The 19,227-nt window shown below is 40.0% G+C and overlaps 1 protein-coding gene across 1 annotated transcript in view; it reads left to right on the plus strand.

Annotated features, from left to right (window-relative positions):
• The window catches only part of CCDC18 (coiled-coil domain containing 18), a gene marked incomplete at its 3' end in the record, with an annotated part of 86,651 nt that overhangs the window by 55,363 nt on the left and 12,061 nt on the right, over window positions 1-19,227 (plus strand). The window contains exons 16-22 of the mRNA XM_080691472.1: window positions 664-780; window positions 3,689-3,856; window positions 6,713-6,855; window positions 11,567-11,730; window positions 11,950-12,163; window positions 14,430-14,529; window positions 16,175-16,291. Coding sequence (XP_080547598.1) covers window positions 664-780; window positions 3,689-3,856; window positions 6,713-6,855; window positions 11,567-11,730; window positions 11,950-12,163; window positions 14,430-14,529; window positions 16,175-16,291 — 1,023 coding nt within the window. The remainder of the gene's footprint in view (window positions 1-663; window positions 781-3,688; window positions 3,857-6,712; window positions 6,856-11,566; window positions 11,731-11,949; window positions 12,164-14,429; window positions 14,530-16,174; window positions 16,292-19,227) is intronic.

Here is a 19,227-nt window from a genome sequence, read left to right on the forward strand (position 1 = left end):
TGTCCTGTCTCAACCTCCCAAATGCTGGGATTACAAGCATGTGCCATCATGTATGGCTTTTTTTTCTTTTCTTTTTGTTTTTTTTTTGTTTTTTTGTTTTTTTTTGTTTTGTTTTGTTTTGTTTTGTTTTGTTTGGTGGTGCTGGGGTTCCTGGAAGCCCTTCTACCTCAGGGCTACACTCCCAGACCTATTTTATTTTTTGGAAACAGAGTCTCCTAAGCCAGTGAAGCTGGCTTCGAACCTGCGCGATCCTCCTGTCTCCGCCTCCCAAGCGCGGGGATTACAAGCGTGTGCCACCACGCCCGGCTTTTTCTTTTCTTTTTGAAACAGCATTTCATTAGGTTGTTGAGAGTCTGATTACACTGCTGAGGTTGTCCTCAAACTTTGCGATCCTCTTGTCTCATACTCCCAAGTATGTGCCTGACTCCAGCTTTAATTCTTTAGGATTCCATTCTCTGGTTTCCTCTTTGGTTCCTTAGTTTGCAATGAAGAATTAATTTTCAATAAATCTCTTCTATAATAGCATTTTACATTCTGAGTAGGACTGTATATTTATTGTATGAAGGAGTGAGTTTATGTTAATAAATCTGTAAAATACTGAGCATGTAATGAGCATTTGTTAATATTAGTTATTTTCCTTTTTTTTTTTTTTTTCTTTCTTAGGTGAGACAACTAGATTCAGCACTAGAAATTTGTAAGGAAGAATTGGCCTTGCATTTGAATCAGTTGGAAAGAAACAAGGAAAAGTTTGAAAAACAGCTAAAGAAGAAATCTGAAGAGGTAAATTAACATTTTCTTTCTATGTGGCATGTTTTTCAAGTGATTTTCTTTGTCTTTTTTTTGTTTTATTATTATTATTTTTTTGTACTGAGGATTGAACTCCGGGACATTCTACCTCTAAGCTATAACATCAACTCTTTTAATTCTGAAATGTGGTCTCGCTGGTATGCTTGAGGGTCTCAGTAAGTTGTTAAGGCTATCCTCAAACCTTTGCTCCTCCTGTATTAGCCTCCTTGGTACTCCTCCAAGTACTGGGATTATAGGCATATGCCTCCAGCTTAAATTATTTCTTCTTTTTGTGTGTGTGTGACACTGGAAATTGAACCTAGGGGCATTCTACCTCTGAGCTACTCCCCTAGCCATATTTTATAGTTTATATTTTTATTTTGAAACAGGGTCTCACTAAGTTGCAGAGGGCCTCACTAAGTTGCTGAGGCTGGCCGTGAACCTGGAATCCTCCTGTCTCAGTCTCCTTAGTATCCTCCAAGTACTGAGATAACAGGCATGCCTATGGGCATGCACCAGGTTTTTCTTCTTCTTTATCTTTTTTTATTTTAAAAGTGCTTTTATTGATACACTATAGTCTCACATTATAATATGGATATGTTGACAGTGGTGTATATTCACACAGTACTCAATGCCCTCTGCCCCCAGCTTCCCCTTTTCCCTCCCTCCCAATACTAAGTGTCCAGGTTAGCAATGTTTTGTGTTTTTTTTTTTCTTTTCTTTTTTGTGGTACTGGGGTTCCTGGAAGCCCTTCTACCTCCAGGCTATACTCCCAGACCTATTTTATATTTTTGAAACAGGGTCTCTTACGCCAGCGCGGCTGGCTTTGAACCTGCGTGATCCTCCTGTCTCTGCCTCCCAAGTGCGGGGATTTACAAGCGTGCGCCCCCACGCCCGGCCGTAAAAATATAAAAATTAGGCTTGGTAGCCAGTAGCCGGGCCTGGGGGCGCACGCTTGTAATCCCCGCACTTGGGAGGCAGAGACAGGAGGATCGCGCAGGTTCAAAGCCAGCCTCAGCTACTGAGTGAGGCTCTCAGCAACTTAGTGAGACCCTGTTTCCAAATAAAATATAAAATGGGTCTGGGAGTACAGCCCGGAGGTAGAAAGTCTCTGGGTTCCACCTCCAGTACCACACAAAAAAAAAAGGCTTGGTGTGGTGGCGTATGCCTGTAATTCTAGTGCTTGGGAGGCTGACAGGAGGATCAAGGCCAGAGAAGACCTTCAGCAATTTAGTGATACCCTTTAACAATGCCAGGCATGGTGGCACACGCTTGTAATCCCTGTGCTTGGGAGGCAGAGACAGGAGGATCGTGCTGGTTGGAAGCCAGCCTCTCTGGCTTAAGAGACCCTGTTTCCAAATAAAGAAAACTAGCACAAAAAAAAAAAATTATGAAGAAAAAAATTAAGCCGGGCATGGCGACACATGCTTGTAATCCCAGCATTCGGGAGGCTGAGACCTGAGGGTCGCGGTTCACAGATAGCCTCACTGTCTGGAAGTTGCTCTGATTCTATGGATTCCTCTACTCACCCATCTTCCTCCTTTTTTTCCCCCTCCCATTTAATTTTAAAGTTATTTTTAAAGCAGTTTTGGAAATCAGCATATTTAAGTTCTAAATATTTGGAGTAAATAAGTGAAATTTCTTAGTTGATATAGTTCCTTTTTGTGGTTTTTTTTTGTTGTTGTTGTTGTTGTTTGTTTTGTTTTGTATTGGAGGTGGAGCCCAGAGGCTTTCTACCTCCGGGCTATACTCTCAGACCTATTTTTTTATATTTTATTTGGAAACAGGGTCTCACTAAGTTGCTGAGAGCCTCACTAAGTAGCTGAGGCTGGCTTTGAACCTTTGCAGTCCTCCTGTTTCAGCTTCCCAAGCGCAGGGATTACAAGCGTGCGCCACCACGCCCGGCGAGATTTTTTTTATAAGTAGCAATAAAAGTAATAACTAATATAATAAATATCGCCTAATGTTTATATAGTATTTTTATGATTGTGGTTTGTTTAATTCAATTTTATTTTTTTGTCGTCCTGGGAATTAAACCCAAGGAGCATTCTGCACTAAGCTTTACTCCCAGTCCTACTTTATTTTAATTTTAAAACATTATCTTTTGTGTGTGTGTGTGTGTGTGTGTGTGTGTGTGTGTGTGTGTGTGTGTGCGCGCGCGCGTGTGTTTGTGTGGTACTGGGGGTGGAACCCAGAGGCTTTCTACCTCCGGGCTATACTCCCAGACCTATTTTTATATTTTATTTGGAAACAGGGTCTCACTAAGTTGCTGAGAGCCTCACTAAGTAGCTGAGGCTGGCTTCGAACCTGTGCGATCCTCCTGTCTCAGCCTCCCAAGTGCGGGGATTACAACCATGCCCCACCACGCCTGGCTCTTGAAACATTATCTTGCTAAATTTCTGCATGCTAGCCACACACCTGTGCTCCTCCTCTGTCTCAGCCTTTCAAGTCCTGGGATTATAGGCATGTGCCACCACACCTAGCTGAACATACTTCTTTCTGAGCAATGAAATGTGACAAGCACAATGTTTTTGCCTAGAGAAGCCTGTTTATGACTTTAATGATTAGGTATCTTTTAGGGACTAGTCACATAAAGCATGACCAACCTGTAAGTGTTCCAAAAAGGAAAGCATGTTTCAGTGCCCTGCCAGCCAAAACATAGGAATCCTTCAAAAGGTATATCTGCAGACATCAAACAAAAGCCAACTGTATGTCCTTTTAATATACCTATCTCCCCATTAGAAAAAATGAACCCTGCCCTTACATATAACAAACTGTAACCCTGAATTCAGTTGTCCAACATGACAAGTAGAAATAATTAAGGAAAACAACTTTGATGTTTTTTAATTGGTTTTTGAGACTTTCCATTGTAATGAGAAATATATGTGTGTATATTTGTTAGGTATATTGTTTGCAGAAAGAACTAAAGCTAAAGAATCATAGTCTTCAAGAGACCACTGAGCAAAATGTTATTCTCCAGCATACTCTTCAGCAACAGCAGCAAATGTTACAGCAAGAGACAATTAGAAATGGAGAGCTAGAAGATACTCAGTCCAAACTTGAAAAACAGGTATACATTGTTGGCCAAAAATGATTTTATTTATACTAAATAGAAATGCTGTCATTAACAAATTCTTCAGTTAGCTGGATAAATCACTCTTGACCCTCAAAGACTTCACATTATGAGAAATATTTTTATTAATTTTTTAAAATTAGATAAAATTCTATTCATACATATTCTGACTTCATTATCTAATATTGTGACCTTGTATTTGTTATTGTTTTGTTTGTGGTGCTGGGGATTGAACCCAGGGGCATTCTACCTCCAAGCTATACCCCCAGCCTGATATTTTATTCTTTAATTTTTATTTATTTATTTATTTATTTATTTATTTATTTTGCAGGTTTGGGGATGGAACTCAGGGGCATTTGACCTCTGAGCTACACCCCCTGCCCCATTTTTTATTCTTTTATTTTGAAACAGGATCTCACTAAGTTGCAGAGGGCCTCACTAAGTAGCTGAGGCTGTCCGCGAACCGCAATCCTCCGGTCTAAGCCTCCCAAATGCTGGGATTACAAGTGTGCGCCACCACGCCTGGTTCTTATTCTTTATTTTGAAATAGGGAGCTGGGCATAGTGGCGCACACTTGTGATCCCAGCATTTAGGAGGCTTGAATAGGAGGATCCGGGTTCATGGACAGCCTCAGCTACTACTTAGTGAGTCCCTTTGCAACTCAGTGAGATCCTATTTCAAAATAAAGACTAAAAAATAGGACAGGGGGTATAGCTCAAAGGTAGATTGCCTCTGTACCAAGTACCACAAACAAAACAAAACAAAAAAGAAATAGGGTTTTACTAAATTGCAGAGGGCCTCACTAAGTAGCTGAGGCTGGCCAAGAATCTGGATCCTTCTCTCTCAGCCTTCCAAGTACTGGGATTATAAACGTGCAACACCATGCGCAGCTTAAGTGTTTGCTCTTCTACTTTATGCATGTATGTATGCATCTATGTATGTGTTTATGTATTTGTTATTTTGATGCGGAGAATTGAACCCAAGGGCATTCTACCTCTGAGCTACACCCTCAGCCCAATTTGTTAATTTTTATTTTGAAACCAGGTCAGCCAGGCATGGTGGCACACACTTGTAATCCCAGTACTTAAGATGCTGAGACAGGAGGATCACAGGTTCATGGCTAGTCTTAGTTATTTAGTGAGACTCTCCACAACTTAGTGAAGACCCTGTTTTATATTTTTTTTGGAAACAGGGTCTCACTAAGTTGCCAGGAGCCTCACTAAGTAGCTGAGGCTGGCTTCAAACCTGTGCAATCCTACTGTCTCAGCCTCCCAAGCGCGAGGATTACAAGCATGCACCACTACACCCAGCTACACCTGCCCTATTTTTTATTCTTTATTTTGAAACAGGGTCTCACTAAGTTGCAGAGGGCGTTACTAAGTAGCTGAGTCTGTCTGCGAACTGCAATCCTTCTATCTCAACCTCCCCAGTGCTGGGATTACAAAAGTGCCACCATGCCCAGCTTGTTCAATTTTTGTTTCTTTTTATGTATTTATTTTTTAGTGCTAGGAATTGAACCCAGCACCTTACTACATAGCTGAGGCTAGCTGCGAACTTGCCATCCTCCTATCTCAGATGCCCAAATACTGGGATTACAAACGTATGCCTACGTCTTATTTTAGTGTTATGATGTGGCCACTTCTCTAAAGATACATCTGAGTGAAATATCTTTTTTTTTTTTTTTTTTTTTTTTTGCAGTACTGGGGATGGAACTCAGTGGTATTCTACCTCCTATCTACACTCCCAGCCCTATTTTTTTTTTATTTTAAAAAAGGTCTTACTAAGTTGCAGAGAGCCTCACTAAGTAGCTGAGGCTGTCCACGAACCTTGATCCTCCTGTATAAGCCTCCCAAATGTTGGGATTACAAGTGTGTGCCACTATGCCTAGCTGAGTGAAATATCTTTATTGCTAAAAAAATAAGTGGTTGAGACAGGAGGATCACAGGTTCGAAGTCAGCCTCAGCAACTTAGTGAGACCCTGTCTCAAAATAAAAAATAAAATAGGGCTGGGGGGTGTAGTTTAGAGGTAGAATGCACATGGGTTCAATCCCCAGTATAAAAAAAAAGTAGGTTTTGCCTTTAAATTTTCAAAACCTGTCTTCCTGCTCTGTGTGGTGGCACACACTTCTAATTCCAGTACTTGGGAGGCTAAGAAAGGAGGATCATAGGTTTGTGGCCAGCCTCAGCAACTTAGACCCTGTTTCAAAACAAATAAAATAGGGCAAGGGTATAGCTCAGAGGTAAGACATCTCTGGGTTTAATCCCCAGCACCATCAAAACAAAACAAAACAAAAACAAAAAATAGAAAGGCTTTCTGGTATATAGTTTGAATTATTTTAAAATAAATTTTTAATGTTTATTTTTTTATTTTTGGAGATAGAATCCTAGTGTGTTGCCCAAGCTGGCCTCAAACTCCTGGGTTCAAATGATTCTTCCTGCCTCAGCTTCCCAGTTAACTGGGACTATAAGTATACCCCACCATATTCAGTTTACATGCTCAGCTTACTTTGAATTTTATAATATGTTTAAAACTAAATTATAGCCGGGCGTGGTGGCGCACGCTTGTAATCCCCGCACTTGGGAGGCGAGACAGGAGGATTGCGCAGGTTCAAAGACAGCCATGCATGCTGGCTTAGGAGACCCTGTTTCCAAATAAAAATATAAAAAAGGTCTGGGAGTGTAGCCCGGAGGTAGAAGGGCTTCCAAGAACCCCAGTACCACCAAAAAAAAAAAAAAAAAAAAAAAAAAAATCCTAAATTATAGGATAGGCTACATGTCTATAAAGTATTTTTCTCCTGAATAATGTTTAGTTATGATTGAATTTAAAATACTTACTAAAAACTTCTTTATAAGGTATCAAAGCTGGAACAAGAGCTTCAAAAACAAAGGGAAAGTTCAGCTGAAAAGTTGAGGAAAATGGAGGAGAAATGTGAAACAGCCGCACATGATGCAGATTTGAAAAGGCAAAAAGTTATTGAGCTTACTGGTACTTCCAGGTAAAATATGAATGTTCGCTTTATTTACCATTTTCCTACAGTTGTAGCTGAGTTTCAAAATTAGGGTCCACTGAAATACTTGACTGAGGAATTAATTTCTTCATAGTTTTTACAGAGCATTTTGCTAGCTTCTCAGCTCTAAAGCGAATATGGCACTTATTATATTTCTCAGACTGTCCCCATAGCTATTTCTAAATCTTTCTTTTTTTTACTTTGAGGAAGCTGGTGAGTCTGAGCTGCCATGTTGTAAAAGTTTATACTTTCACATAATTCTTCCATTGGCCCTGTTTCCAATCTCATACTTGATTGCTCTCAATGATTCTGATAATAAAGTGAAGTTTTCCGAAAAACTGATGGTTTTAAAGCCTATCATAAAGATACAAAGTTTATGGGGTAATTTTTAGTTTTAGATTACTTAAGAGTTTATTACATTATAGTAATACTTTATTTACCCAACATCAACAAGGATGAATAAATAAAGAAGTAAAGGTGAAATTTATCTCTCTCGAGTTTGTTGGGGAGAGGTACACCAGGGATTGAATCCAGAGGCATTCTAATTCCAAGCTATAACTCCAGCCCTATTTTATTTTTATTTTGAAATAGGATCTCCCTAGGTTTATGAGTCTCAGTACTTGCTAAGGCTGTTCTTGAACCTGTGATCCTCCTGTCTCAGCCTCCCAAGTACTGGGATTACAAATGTGTGCCATCACACCCAGCTCTTTGTCAAAATTTTAAACTTTTTTTTTTTCTGGTACTGGGGATGGAACCAGGGGCCTTCTACTCCAATCTATACCTCCAGACCTAATTTTATATTTTATTTGGAAACAGGTTCTCATTAAGTTGCCGATAGCCTCACTAAGCTGCTTAGACTGGCTTCAAACCCATGATTCTCCTGTCTCAGCCTCCTAAGTACTGGATTATAAGGATTCACCACCACACCCTAAGTTATAAAACTTTAAAACAAAGCAAAAAAAAAAAAATACTTTTGGGCTGGGTACGGTGGCACACGCCTATAATCTCAGTATTTGGGAGGCTGAAACAGGAGAATTGAAGGTTTGAAAGACAGCCTCAGCAACATAGCAAGACTCTCAGGAACACTGTGAGAGACTTTAAAAACAAGACAGCTGAGGGAATAGCTCAGAGGTAGAATGTCCCTGGGTTCCATTCACTGTAACACAGACACACACACACACACACACACACACACATATTGGTAGAAATTTTCTATAATATGTATTTTCTTGGCATTTCTACTTCTCTGGGTTATCAAATATGTACATCAGTTATTATGCCATGCTACCCTAATGAAACCTTAAAGCATATAGTTTTGTGTGTGTTTTTTTTAAACAGGTTCTTACTGAATTGCAAAGGGCCTCACTAAGTAGCTGAGGCTGTCCATGAACCACAATCCTCTGGTCTCACCTCTCAAATGCTGGGATTACAAGCGTGTGGCACCACGCCTGGCCCTGTAAGGCATATAGAGCTCTGTGGGGTTTTTTTCAACTAGATAATTATAGACTGCTTTGTTATTATTTTTCTCCCAGTTTCTTTGCTAACAGACTATTATCTCTTAGCAATGTCTATTATTTTATATTTTCTCTAATATTATAAACCAGTCAGTTAAAAATGGTTTTTATATATATTCTAGAAATGTAAAAGGATCACAAGCACTTGTCAAATCTAGTAGCTCTCAATTTAATTGGGTCATGGATGTGTTTGAGGGTCTGATAAAAAATTATAGATTGTCTATATGCGCACACACACATAATTTCTTATATTGTTTCAGAGGTTTTATAGTTTTCCTCAAGTTTGTTCATGAACTTCAGGTTAAAAACCTCTTAGAACAGCCAGGCATGGTGGCACATGCTTATAATTTTACTATTTATAATTTACTAATTATAATTTTACTATATGCTTTTAAATTTACTATTTGAGACAGCAGGATCACAGGTTCAAGACCATAGCAGATAGCTTTGATGTTGATTAATGAAAAGTAGTCTCTCACTTGAATGACAATGGAGTCAACATGACAGCTGGGGAGGAGAGATGTCTTTACTCCTACCATCCTTCCACTAGCATCTTGCCTTTATTGAGGGTTATAACCAAAACTTATATATATATATATATATATATATATATATATATATATATATATATATATATATATATATATATATATATTGTGTGTGTGTGTGTGTGGTCCTGGGGGATGGAAACCAGGGGCATTCTACCTCTGAGTTACACCCCCAGCCCTATTTTTTCATTCTTTATTTTGAAACAGGGTCTCACTAAGTAGCTGAGGCTGGCTGGAGACCTGCGATCCTCCTGTCTCAGCCTCCCAAATGCTGGGATTACTAGTGTGAGCCACCATGTCCAGTTTATAAGATTATTAATCACAGGAAATAACAAAGTAATCATGGAGTGAGTCATTGAATAACACCAAGGTAGTCACAGATGAATCAGGGAAGGAAAGGGTAAACAAGGAAATTGTCAGGGTCTTTGCTTACCCATTTGGTCCTTGGAAACTTGTTTGCATGCCAACAATTCTCACTTGGATGGACAGTTTGTGCCCCCCCCCAAGCCAGACTGAGGTGGCCTCAAAGCAGGTGACTAACAATGCTCCTAACACAAGACCATCCTCAACAACTTAGTAAAACTCTCAGCAACCTAGTAAGACCTGTTTCAAAACAAAAAATAAGATTTGGGGCCAGGCGTGGTGGCACACACTTATAATCCCAGCATTTGGGATGCTGAGACAGGAGGATCATGGTTCACAGACAGCCTCAGCTACTTAGTGAAGCCCTTTGCAACTTAGTGAGACTGAGACCCTGTTTCAAAATAAAAAATAAAAAATAGGGCTGGGAGTATAGCTTTGAGGTAGAATGCCTCTGGGCCCCATCCACAGTATCACCAAAAAAAAAAAAAAAAGATTTGGCACTGCCAGATGTAGTGACATACATCTGTAATCCCAGAACCTGAGAGGCTGAGACAGAAAGATTGCATTTCAGATCTACTCTCAGCAACTTAGTGAGGTTCTCAACAACCTAGCAAAAATTCGATTTCTAAATTAAAAAAATGAAATAGGGGTGGGGTGTATTTCAGAGGTAGAATGCTCCTAAGTTCAATCCCCAGTACCACTGCCCCCCACACCAAAAAAAAAAAAAAAACCAAAGACCTTGGAAAAATCCAAATTTGTTTAACTTTCATCTGTTCATTTATTTTTAGTGCTAGAAATTGAACCCAGGGTGTTGTGCATGCTAAATATATTCTGTACTACTGAGCTACACTCCATCCTCTACATTTAGGAAAAGAATGTTCCTGCTTGCTAACTCAGTTTAGGAAATTTCAAAGACCTAAAGAATAAAAACAGAAAGAAAAAATGTTGGCACCAAAAAGCATTAATTTTGCCTATCATTGAATAATATTAACAGTTAATTATTAGATGGCACCTTGGGATTACCAACAAAGGGTAATCCCTTTTTGCTTAATACTACCTCTTGGTATGTTGATCTATCCATAGGTGGAAGATCTTTCATATTGGAAAAGTCAGGATTGACAAAGTTATTAATCCTGGCGCTTTCACTTTGTGTTGGTGGTGGTGGGGGGTACGTACCTCAGAGATATACTCCTAGCCCTGTTTTATTTTATTTATTGATTAATTGATTGATTGATTGCAGTACTGGGGGTGGAATCCAGTGGCATTCTACCTCTGAGCTACACTTACAGCCCTACTTTTTATTTTTTATTTTGAAACAGGGTCTCACTAAGTTCCCAGCATTATTTTTTTTATTCTGAAACAAGGTTTCACTAAGTTGTTAAGGCTGACCTTGAACCTGTGATCCTCCTGTTTCAGCCTCCCAAGTACTAGGCTTACTGGTATGCACCACCCCACCCTGTTCACTATTAATATCTAGCTGTCTTGACTCAGACAAATTCATCTAACATTCCAGTTCTCTCATCTATAAAGCAGGAAAAACTGTACAACCTAGGAATCTATAGTCTTTTTTAAATCTAAAAAAGATAATTCTGATAATAAAGTTCTGAGTAAAAATGACTGACTTGGCTCCCCTGTGAGTAGTATGGTCTTTCTGATAAATATTTTATTTCTTGGTTTATTGTCTGTTTCATATATCAGAAATTCCACATGAATGAGATTTCTTTCCTTGAATGTTCTCAATACATATGCACAGATTTATATTTATAAATATTTATACTTATAAAGTTCTATGTAGTTATTCAGGCATGGTGATACATCTTATTATCACAGTACTTGGATAGCTGAGATAGGATTGGAGATTCATGGCCAGCCTCAGCAACTTAGTGAGGCCCTCCACAATTTAGTAAGACCCTGTTTCAAAAAGAATAAAAAATAGGCTTGGGGGCAGGGTATAGCTTGGAGGTAGAATGCTCCTGGGTTCCATCCCAGTACTGTAAAAAATAAAAAATTAAATAAATTTATATGTAGTTAGATTTCATAAGTTTCTAGTCTTGTTAAGTAATATAAGTTAATACATTTGTATTTAAAGGTATGCAATGTGTACAGAATAACAATCTTTTAGTTGGAGAATTTTTATGAATATAATAGGTGATTTAAGATTCTGGCTAAACATTTGCTAATGTTTTTCCCTATTAACTTGCAGAATTAGTCAGAAAAAAGTCTATTGATTTTTAAGGTTTCAAATCACCTGTTCTGTTGTGTGCTTCTACTTAGGCAAGTAAAGCTTGAGATGGATCAGTATAAGGAAGAGCTATCTAAAATGGAAAAAGAAATAATGCACCTAAAACGAGATGGAGAAAATAAAGCACTACATCTCTCTCAATTAGATATGATCTTAGACCAGACAAAGACGGAACTAGAAAAGAAAACAAATGCTGGTAAGCAACGGTTAGCTGAGTTTAGCTGCCTGCATATTTGTACTTAAGAGGTGGAATAAAATGAGAATTTGAGGTGGTGGGGCTGGAAGGGCCAAAGATTATTCAGTATTTTGCCTCTTGTAGATGAATAAAATTGGATATCCTTAATTATAATTATTTACAAAATTCTTAAACAAATGGTTTACATATAGTTCTAAAATTATTTTCTTTTCATAATAGTGAAGGAATTAGAAAAGTTACAACACCACACTGAAACTGAACTAACAGAAACCGTGCAGAAACGGGAAGCACTGGAGAATGAACTACAGAATGCTCATGGAGAATTAAAAAGTACTTTAAGGCAGCTTCAGGAGTTGAGAGATGTACTACAGAAGGCTCAATTATCATTAGAGGAAAAATATACTACTATAAAAGATCTCACAGCTGAACTTAGGTGAGTTAAATAATAAGAATTGATATCACAAACTGGGCATGGTAGCACACGCTTGTAATCCCAGCATTTGGGAGGCTGAGACAGGAGGATCATGGTTTGTGGCCAGCCTCAGCTACTTAGTGAGGCCTTTTGCAACTCAGTGAGACCCTATTTCAAAATAAAGAATAAAAAATAGGGCTAGGGGTATAGCTTGGAGGTAGAATGCCCCTGGGTTCTATCCCCAGTACCACACACACACAAAAAGAACCGATATCACAATTACTAGTATTTCTTTTATTACTCTAGATCTTGGGTCATACAGTAATATTTATTGTTGAGTTTTAAATGTCTAAACTTCTCAGCTGCCTTCGGTTTGTTGTGGGCTGATCCTATTCAGCCCATCCCATGTTCCATTTAAGCTGTTGCTCTTGGCTGCTAATACTTCAAACCTCCATCTTTGGACCATTTTATACTGGCCTGGGAAGGAAAGAAGGAAGGAAGAGAGGGAGAGAGGGGAAAGAAAGAAAGACTGGGCAAGTATAGAGCTAATAGCAAATTATTATTACTTTTTATATTAAGCTCTTATTTTGTCTCAGGACGATGCCAGGGACTTCAAATGATCACATTCTTTTTTTTTTTTTTTACAATAAACCTATCAGATACACTTTTTCATATTTTTATAGTTGAGGAGACTAAGGCTTGATTAAGAAAATTAAATACAGTACCCAAAGTAATACAAGTAGGATCTATAGAAGGGAGTTAACAGTTAATCTGCTCAACTCCGATATTTCAATTATTAAAATAGCAATGATATCATAAAATGCTATATCAGTCCACATTGATAGTGAGTAGAAGTAGAGAGGCAGACTACAGACAAAGTAGTCCCAAAGACCCAGAAGAGAGAGGCAAAGTTAAAAACTAGAGGAGATGTGGAGTAAGGAATAGGATACAGAGCAGCAAGATATCTAAGAATTTGGTGGTGTACCTCAGGATTAAGTATAGGCCCCCTTCTATATTCACAGATGCATCCTTAGCAAATTTCATGGAGAGAGAGAGAGAGAGAGAGAGAGAGAGAGAGAGAGAGAGAGAGAGAGACAGACAGACAGACAGACAGAGAGACAGAGAGACAGAGAGACAGAGAGACAGAGACAGACAGTCTACTAGTGAGCTACATCCCCAGACCTTTTTGGTTTTTTTCATTGTTGTCCTCCTGTCTCAGCCTCCCAAATAATGGGATTACAATCGTGCACCACCACGCTCAGCTCCTAGCCTTTTTTATTTTGAAACAGGGTCTTGCTAAGTTTGTGAGGGTCTTGCTAAGTTGTTAAGACAGGCCTTGAACTTGCAATCCTCCTGTCTGATCCTTCCCAAGTACTGATATTATAGATGTGGACTTGGATTTTTTTTTCCAGTACTAGGGATGGAACCCAGGGGCATTCTACCTCTGAGCTACACCCCCAGCCCTATATTTTTATTCTTTATTTTGAAAAAGGGTCTCACTGAATTGCATAGGGCCTCACTAAATAGCTGAGGCTGTCCGCGAACTGAGATCCTCCTGTGTCAGCCTCCCAAATGCTGGGACTACAAGAGTGAACCACCATACCGGTTTCCAGCCTATTTTTTTATTCTTTATTTTGAAACAGGGCCTCACTAAGTTGCGGAGAGGATAGCCTTTTTTTTTTTTTTTTTTTTTTTTTTTGTGGGTCTGCAAATGGAACTCAGTGGCATTCAACCTCTGAGCTACACCCCCTGCCCTATTTTTTATTCTTTATTTTGAAACAGGGTCCCACTAAGTTGTAGAGGGCCTCACTAAGTAGCTGTCCGCTGTAATCCTCTGGTCTCAGCCTCCTGAATGCTGGGATTACAAGCATGCACCACCATGCCTGGCTTGTTGCCAGTGATTTTCTTTGTACATATTCCTTTAATTTGAGCCCTTTCAATTTTGGTTAATTGTATATATTCTATTCCTTTTAATTTGTAGCAAAAGTTATACCATTTGGCCATTTTAGAATTTTTTGTTTTTGTAGTCCGTGGGATCGAAACCAGAGGCATTCTACCTTAGAGCTTCTGCAACTTGATTTTATTTCTTATTTGGAAACAGGATCTTGCTAGGTTGATGAGGGTCTTACTACTTGCCTGAGCCTGTCTGAACCTGCCATCCTCCTGTTACAACCTCCCAAGTACTGGGATTACAAGCATGCGTGACCATGCCCAGCTTCATTTGGCCATGTCAAAATCATAGCATTCTCATTATACACTTTAATCTTTTTTCTTTGATAAATTGCAGAGAATGTAAGATGGAGAATGAAGACAAAAAGCAAGAACTTCTTGAAATGGATCAGGCACTTAAGGAGAGAAATTGGGAGCTAAAGCAAAGAGCAGCTCAGGTTAATTTTTTAATTGTATTTTAATGACATTTTTTATTATAACATAATTGTGTGTAAGGTTTTATTTATTTTTTTTATTTATTTATTTATTTTTTTGGTGGTACTGGGGTTCCTGGAAGCCCTGCTACCTCTGGGCTACACTCCCAAACCTATTTTTACATTTTTATTTGGAAACAGGGTCTCTTAAGCCAGTGCGCGCAGCTGGCTTCAAACCTGCGCGATCCTCCTGTCTCTGCCTCCCAAGCGCGGGGATTACAAGCGTGCGCCACAACGCCCGGCGTGTGTAAGGTTTTAGAAGTAGCCTTCACCACCCACAGCACTTACCAAAAGGGAGGGAGTGTTCATACCCGACTTCAGTATTTCTCTTGCCAGGAGTTTTTGTCCATTTTCCCTGTCAGAGCTCCTCGGGCCACAGCTAGAACTGTGGCATGATGAGCTTTAGATCTTAATGCCAAGAGGCCTAAATGTGGAGTGAGCAGAAGCTACATGTCATGAGAGAAGCCTTTGCTTCCAGTCCCGTAGTTTATTCAATCTTCTTGGGTACCCACTAGCCTCTTCCAGTCATCCTCATCCATGGTGGTGACTGGGCCCTGCTGCTAACAAACTTCTAGCCCAGGTCCTGTCACAGTTGTAGTATCCTATGGAGCTATATACCAGAGAGCGGCTGTGGATTGTGGCCTGGTCCCTTCCACACGTCCACCCCTTGCTCTCAAACCAGGAGCAGCTTCCTCCTGTCTCATGTGTACTCTTTTTCTTTCTACTGTACTTGTAATTCAAGTATTTGAGAGGCTGAGGGAGAAGGATCACAGGCCCTCTGCAACTTAGTGAGATCCTGTTTCAAAATAAAAAATAGCTGGGCGTGGTGGCGCACACTTGTAATCCCCGTGCTTGGGAGGCAGAGACAGGAGGATCGCGCAGGTTCGAAGCCAGCCATGCTGGCTTAAGAGAACCTATTTCCAAAAATAAAAAAGTATAAAATAGGTCTGGGAGTGTAGCTTGGAGGTAGAAGGGCTTCCAGGAACCCTAGTACCACCAAAACAAAAAAGAAGAAGGAAGGAAAGGAAGGAAGGAAGGAAGGAAGGAAGGAAGGAAGGAAGGAAGGAAGGAAGGCAGGCAGGCAGGCAGGCAGGCAGGCAGGCAGGCAAGCAAAATAAAAACAAAATAAAAAAATAAATTATGACTGGGGCTATAACTTGGAGGCAAAATGCCCCTGAGTTCCATCCTCAATACCACAAAAAAAGGAGGGCCTAGGGACTAGAATGCCCCTAGGTTCAATCCCCAACACCAAAAAAAGTTAAAAGAGCCGGGCGTGGTGGCGCACGTTTGTAATCCCCGCGCTTGGGAGGCTGACACAGGAGGATCGCATAGGTTTGAAGCCAGCCTCAGCTACTTAGTGAGGCTCTCAACAACTTAGTGAGACCCTGTCTCCATATAAAGTATAAAATAGGTCTGGGAGTATAGTCTGGAGGTAGAAAGCCTCTGGGTTCCACCCCAGTGCCACCAAAAAAAAGTTAAAAGGTTTTATGTGAGTTTCTGTTTCAGTTATATTCACTATTAATAATTCCAAAGCAAGCTAATTCTGAACATACAAGTTTTCACATCAGAGAAAAGTTGAATAATAGTTTAATATTACTTTTGTATTTAGGTTACACATTTGGATATGACTATTCGAGAACACAGAGGAGAAATGGAACAAAAAATAATTAAATTAGAGGGCACTCTGCAGAAATCAGAATTGGAACTTAGAGAATGCAACAAACAGGTAATTATTCTAAAATTACACATTTTAAATTGTTTTAAAAAAATAATTTCAAAAGTGCTACATACCTGAAATCCCAGCTACTTGAGATATTGAGGGAGGAGGATTGCAAGCTCCAGGCCAGCCTGGGCAACCTAGCAAGACTTTGTATCAAAAACCAAAAACCTGAAAACAAAAACATAACAAAAAAATTCATAACTGTAAATATCTATTCACCTAAGGACTTTTGGTGTAGGGGTGGGTACCAGGGTTTGAATCCAGAGAAATTCTATCTCCAGGCTGCACCTTTACCCTACCCCTTTTTAAAAAACTTTGTTTAGAACCAGATATTTGCTAAATTGCTCAAGTTGGCCTCCAACCTGCAATCCTCCTGTCTCAACCTCCCAAGTACTAGAGTTACAGAAGCACCACCACACCGAGCTTTTTTTTTTTTTTTTTTTTTTCTTCCAGTAGTGGGAGTAGAACCCAGGGGCATTCTACCTCTGAGCTACACCCCAGCACTATTTTTTATTTTTTTTATTTTTATTTTTTTGGTGGTACTGGGGGTGGAACCCAGAGGCTTTCTACCTCCAGACTATACTCCCAGACCCATTTTATATTTTATTTGGAAACAGGGTCTCACTACATTGCTGAGAGCCTCACTAAGTAGCTGAGGCTGGCTTCGAACCTGTGCGATCCTCCTGTCTCAGCCTCCTAAGCGCGGGGATTACAAGCGTGCGCCACCACGCCCGGCTTATTTTTTATTATGTATTTTGAAACAGGGTCTCACTGAGTTGCAAAGGGCCTCACTAAGTAGTTGAGGCTGTCCACAAACCATGATCCTCCTGTTTCAGCCTCCCAAATGCTGTGCTTACAAGGGTGCGCCACCACACCCGGCTACTTGTTTTTTATGTGTATTTATTTTATTTGTTTATTTTTTGTGGATCTGGGAATGGAACCCAGGGCCATTCGACCTTCAAGCTGCACTCCCTGCCCTATTTTTTATTCTTTATTTTGAAACGGGGTCCCACTAAGTTATGGAGGGACTCACTAAGTAGCTGAGGCTGTCTGTGAACCACAATCCTCCGGTCTCAGCCTCACGAATGCTGGGATTACAAGCATGTGCCACGATGCCCAGCTTCGGCTGTTTGTTTTTTAGATGAAGTTTTGCTCTGTTTCTCAGATTGACCTTGAACTCATGGACGCAAGGAATCCTCTTGCCTCAGTCTCCACAGTAGTTAGAACTATAGATGCAAGACATTGCTTCTGGCTATGGCTTTTTTATAGAATATACCCAATAATGGTCCATAAGAGCTGGGTGTGTTGATACACATCTATAATCCCAGTACTTGGGAACCTGATATAAGAGGATCACAGGTGTGTTTGTGTGTGTGTGTGTGTGTGTGTGTGTGTGTGTGTGTGTGTGTTGTGATACTGGGGATGAAACCTAGGGGCGTTCTACCCGCGAGCTACCCTCCCAACCCTATTTTTTATTCTTTATTTTGAAACTCAGGTCTCACTGAGTTGCAAAGGGCTTCACTAAGTAGCTGAGACTGTCTGCGAACCACAGTTCTCCTGTCTCAACCTCCTAAATGCTGGGATTACAAACGTAAGCCACCACACCCAGCTGGAGCACAGGTTTGAGGCCAGCCTCAATAATTTAGTGAGATACTGTTTTCATATAAAAAATAAGCTAGGGCATGGTGGTGCACGGCTGTAGTCCCAGTGCTTGGGAAGCTGAGCCAGGAGGACCATCCAGCCTCGGCAATTCAGCAAGTCTCTCAGCAACTTAGTGAAACCCTGTTTCCAAATAAAAAACAAAATAGAAGCTGGGTGTGGTGGCTCATGCTTGTAATCCCCGCACTTGAGAGGCTCAGACAGGAGGATCCCACGGGTTCGAAGCCAGCCTCAGCTACTTAGTGAGGCTCTCAGCAACTTAGTGAGACCCTGTTTCCAAATTTTAAAAAAAAGGTCTGGGAGTATAGCCCGGAGGTAGAAAGCTTCTGGGTTCCACCCCCAGTACCACCAAAAAAAAAAAAAAAAAAAATAGGGCTGGAGATGTAGCTCTGAGGGATAAAATGCCCCTGGATTCAGTCCCCAGCATTGCAAGAACAAAAGCCGAGTGTGGTGGTACGTGCCTATAATCTCAGTACTAAGGAGGCTGAGACAGGAGGATTGCAGGTATGTAGCGAGCTTTTGCAATTTAGCAAGGCTCTAAGCAACTTAGTGAGACCCAGTTTCAAAGTAAACAATAAAAATAGGGCTGAGGTTGTAACCCTGAGATAGAATTGTGGTAGAATAATAAGAGTTACTAAAATGAAAGGCTGAGAATTACCCTGGTACTTGCAAAAGAATGTAACTACAGATAAGTGGCCTACAGAGAGCCATGTATCCTGTTAACTACCTGTAGATAAGATGTCTATAAGGGGGTCACCTCTGGCCCTGTACAAAGTTACTCAAGAATTTCTCCCTCTTGCCTTACTCAACTTCCTTCAACGACCCTGCAATCACTGTCATGTTTCAGATTCTGTAATACCATGTGCCTGCTTCTGCCCTTCATCTCAAATCTGTAAATTGAGAGTTCATGTGGAGCTTGGGACAGAGTTTTTCTTCTTTTTTTTCCACCTTAATTGGTGTTGGGTCAATTATTCCAGAATATTTCTACAACAGAATGCCCCTTGGTTCAATCCCCAGTACCACACAAAAATAAAATAGGGCTGGGGTTATAGCTTGAAGGTAGAATGCCCCTGGATCCAATCCCCAACACCACACACAAAAAAATTATATAAATTTAATCATCTTATACATGCTACTGATTGTTCATCTTTCTCCTCTTCATGCTATTTTGAGCATAATCTTTTGTGTTGATATGTACATAAATTTATCATAATATGTATATGTCTGAGTAGATATAAAATATTTCTGAAAGGATTTGTGTAAGGTTTTATAAGTAATTCTGG

Source organism: Muscardinus avellanarius, assembly GCF_963383645.1.
Source record: "Muscardinus avellanarius genome assembly, chromosome: 3".
Taxonomy (NCBI): domain Eukaryota; kingdom Metazoa; phylum Chordata; class Mammalia; order Rodentia; family Gliridae; genus Muscardinus; species Muscardinus avellanarius.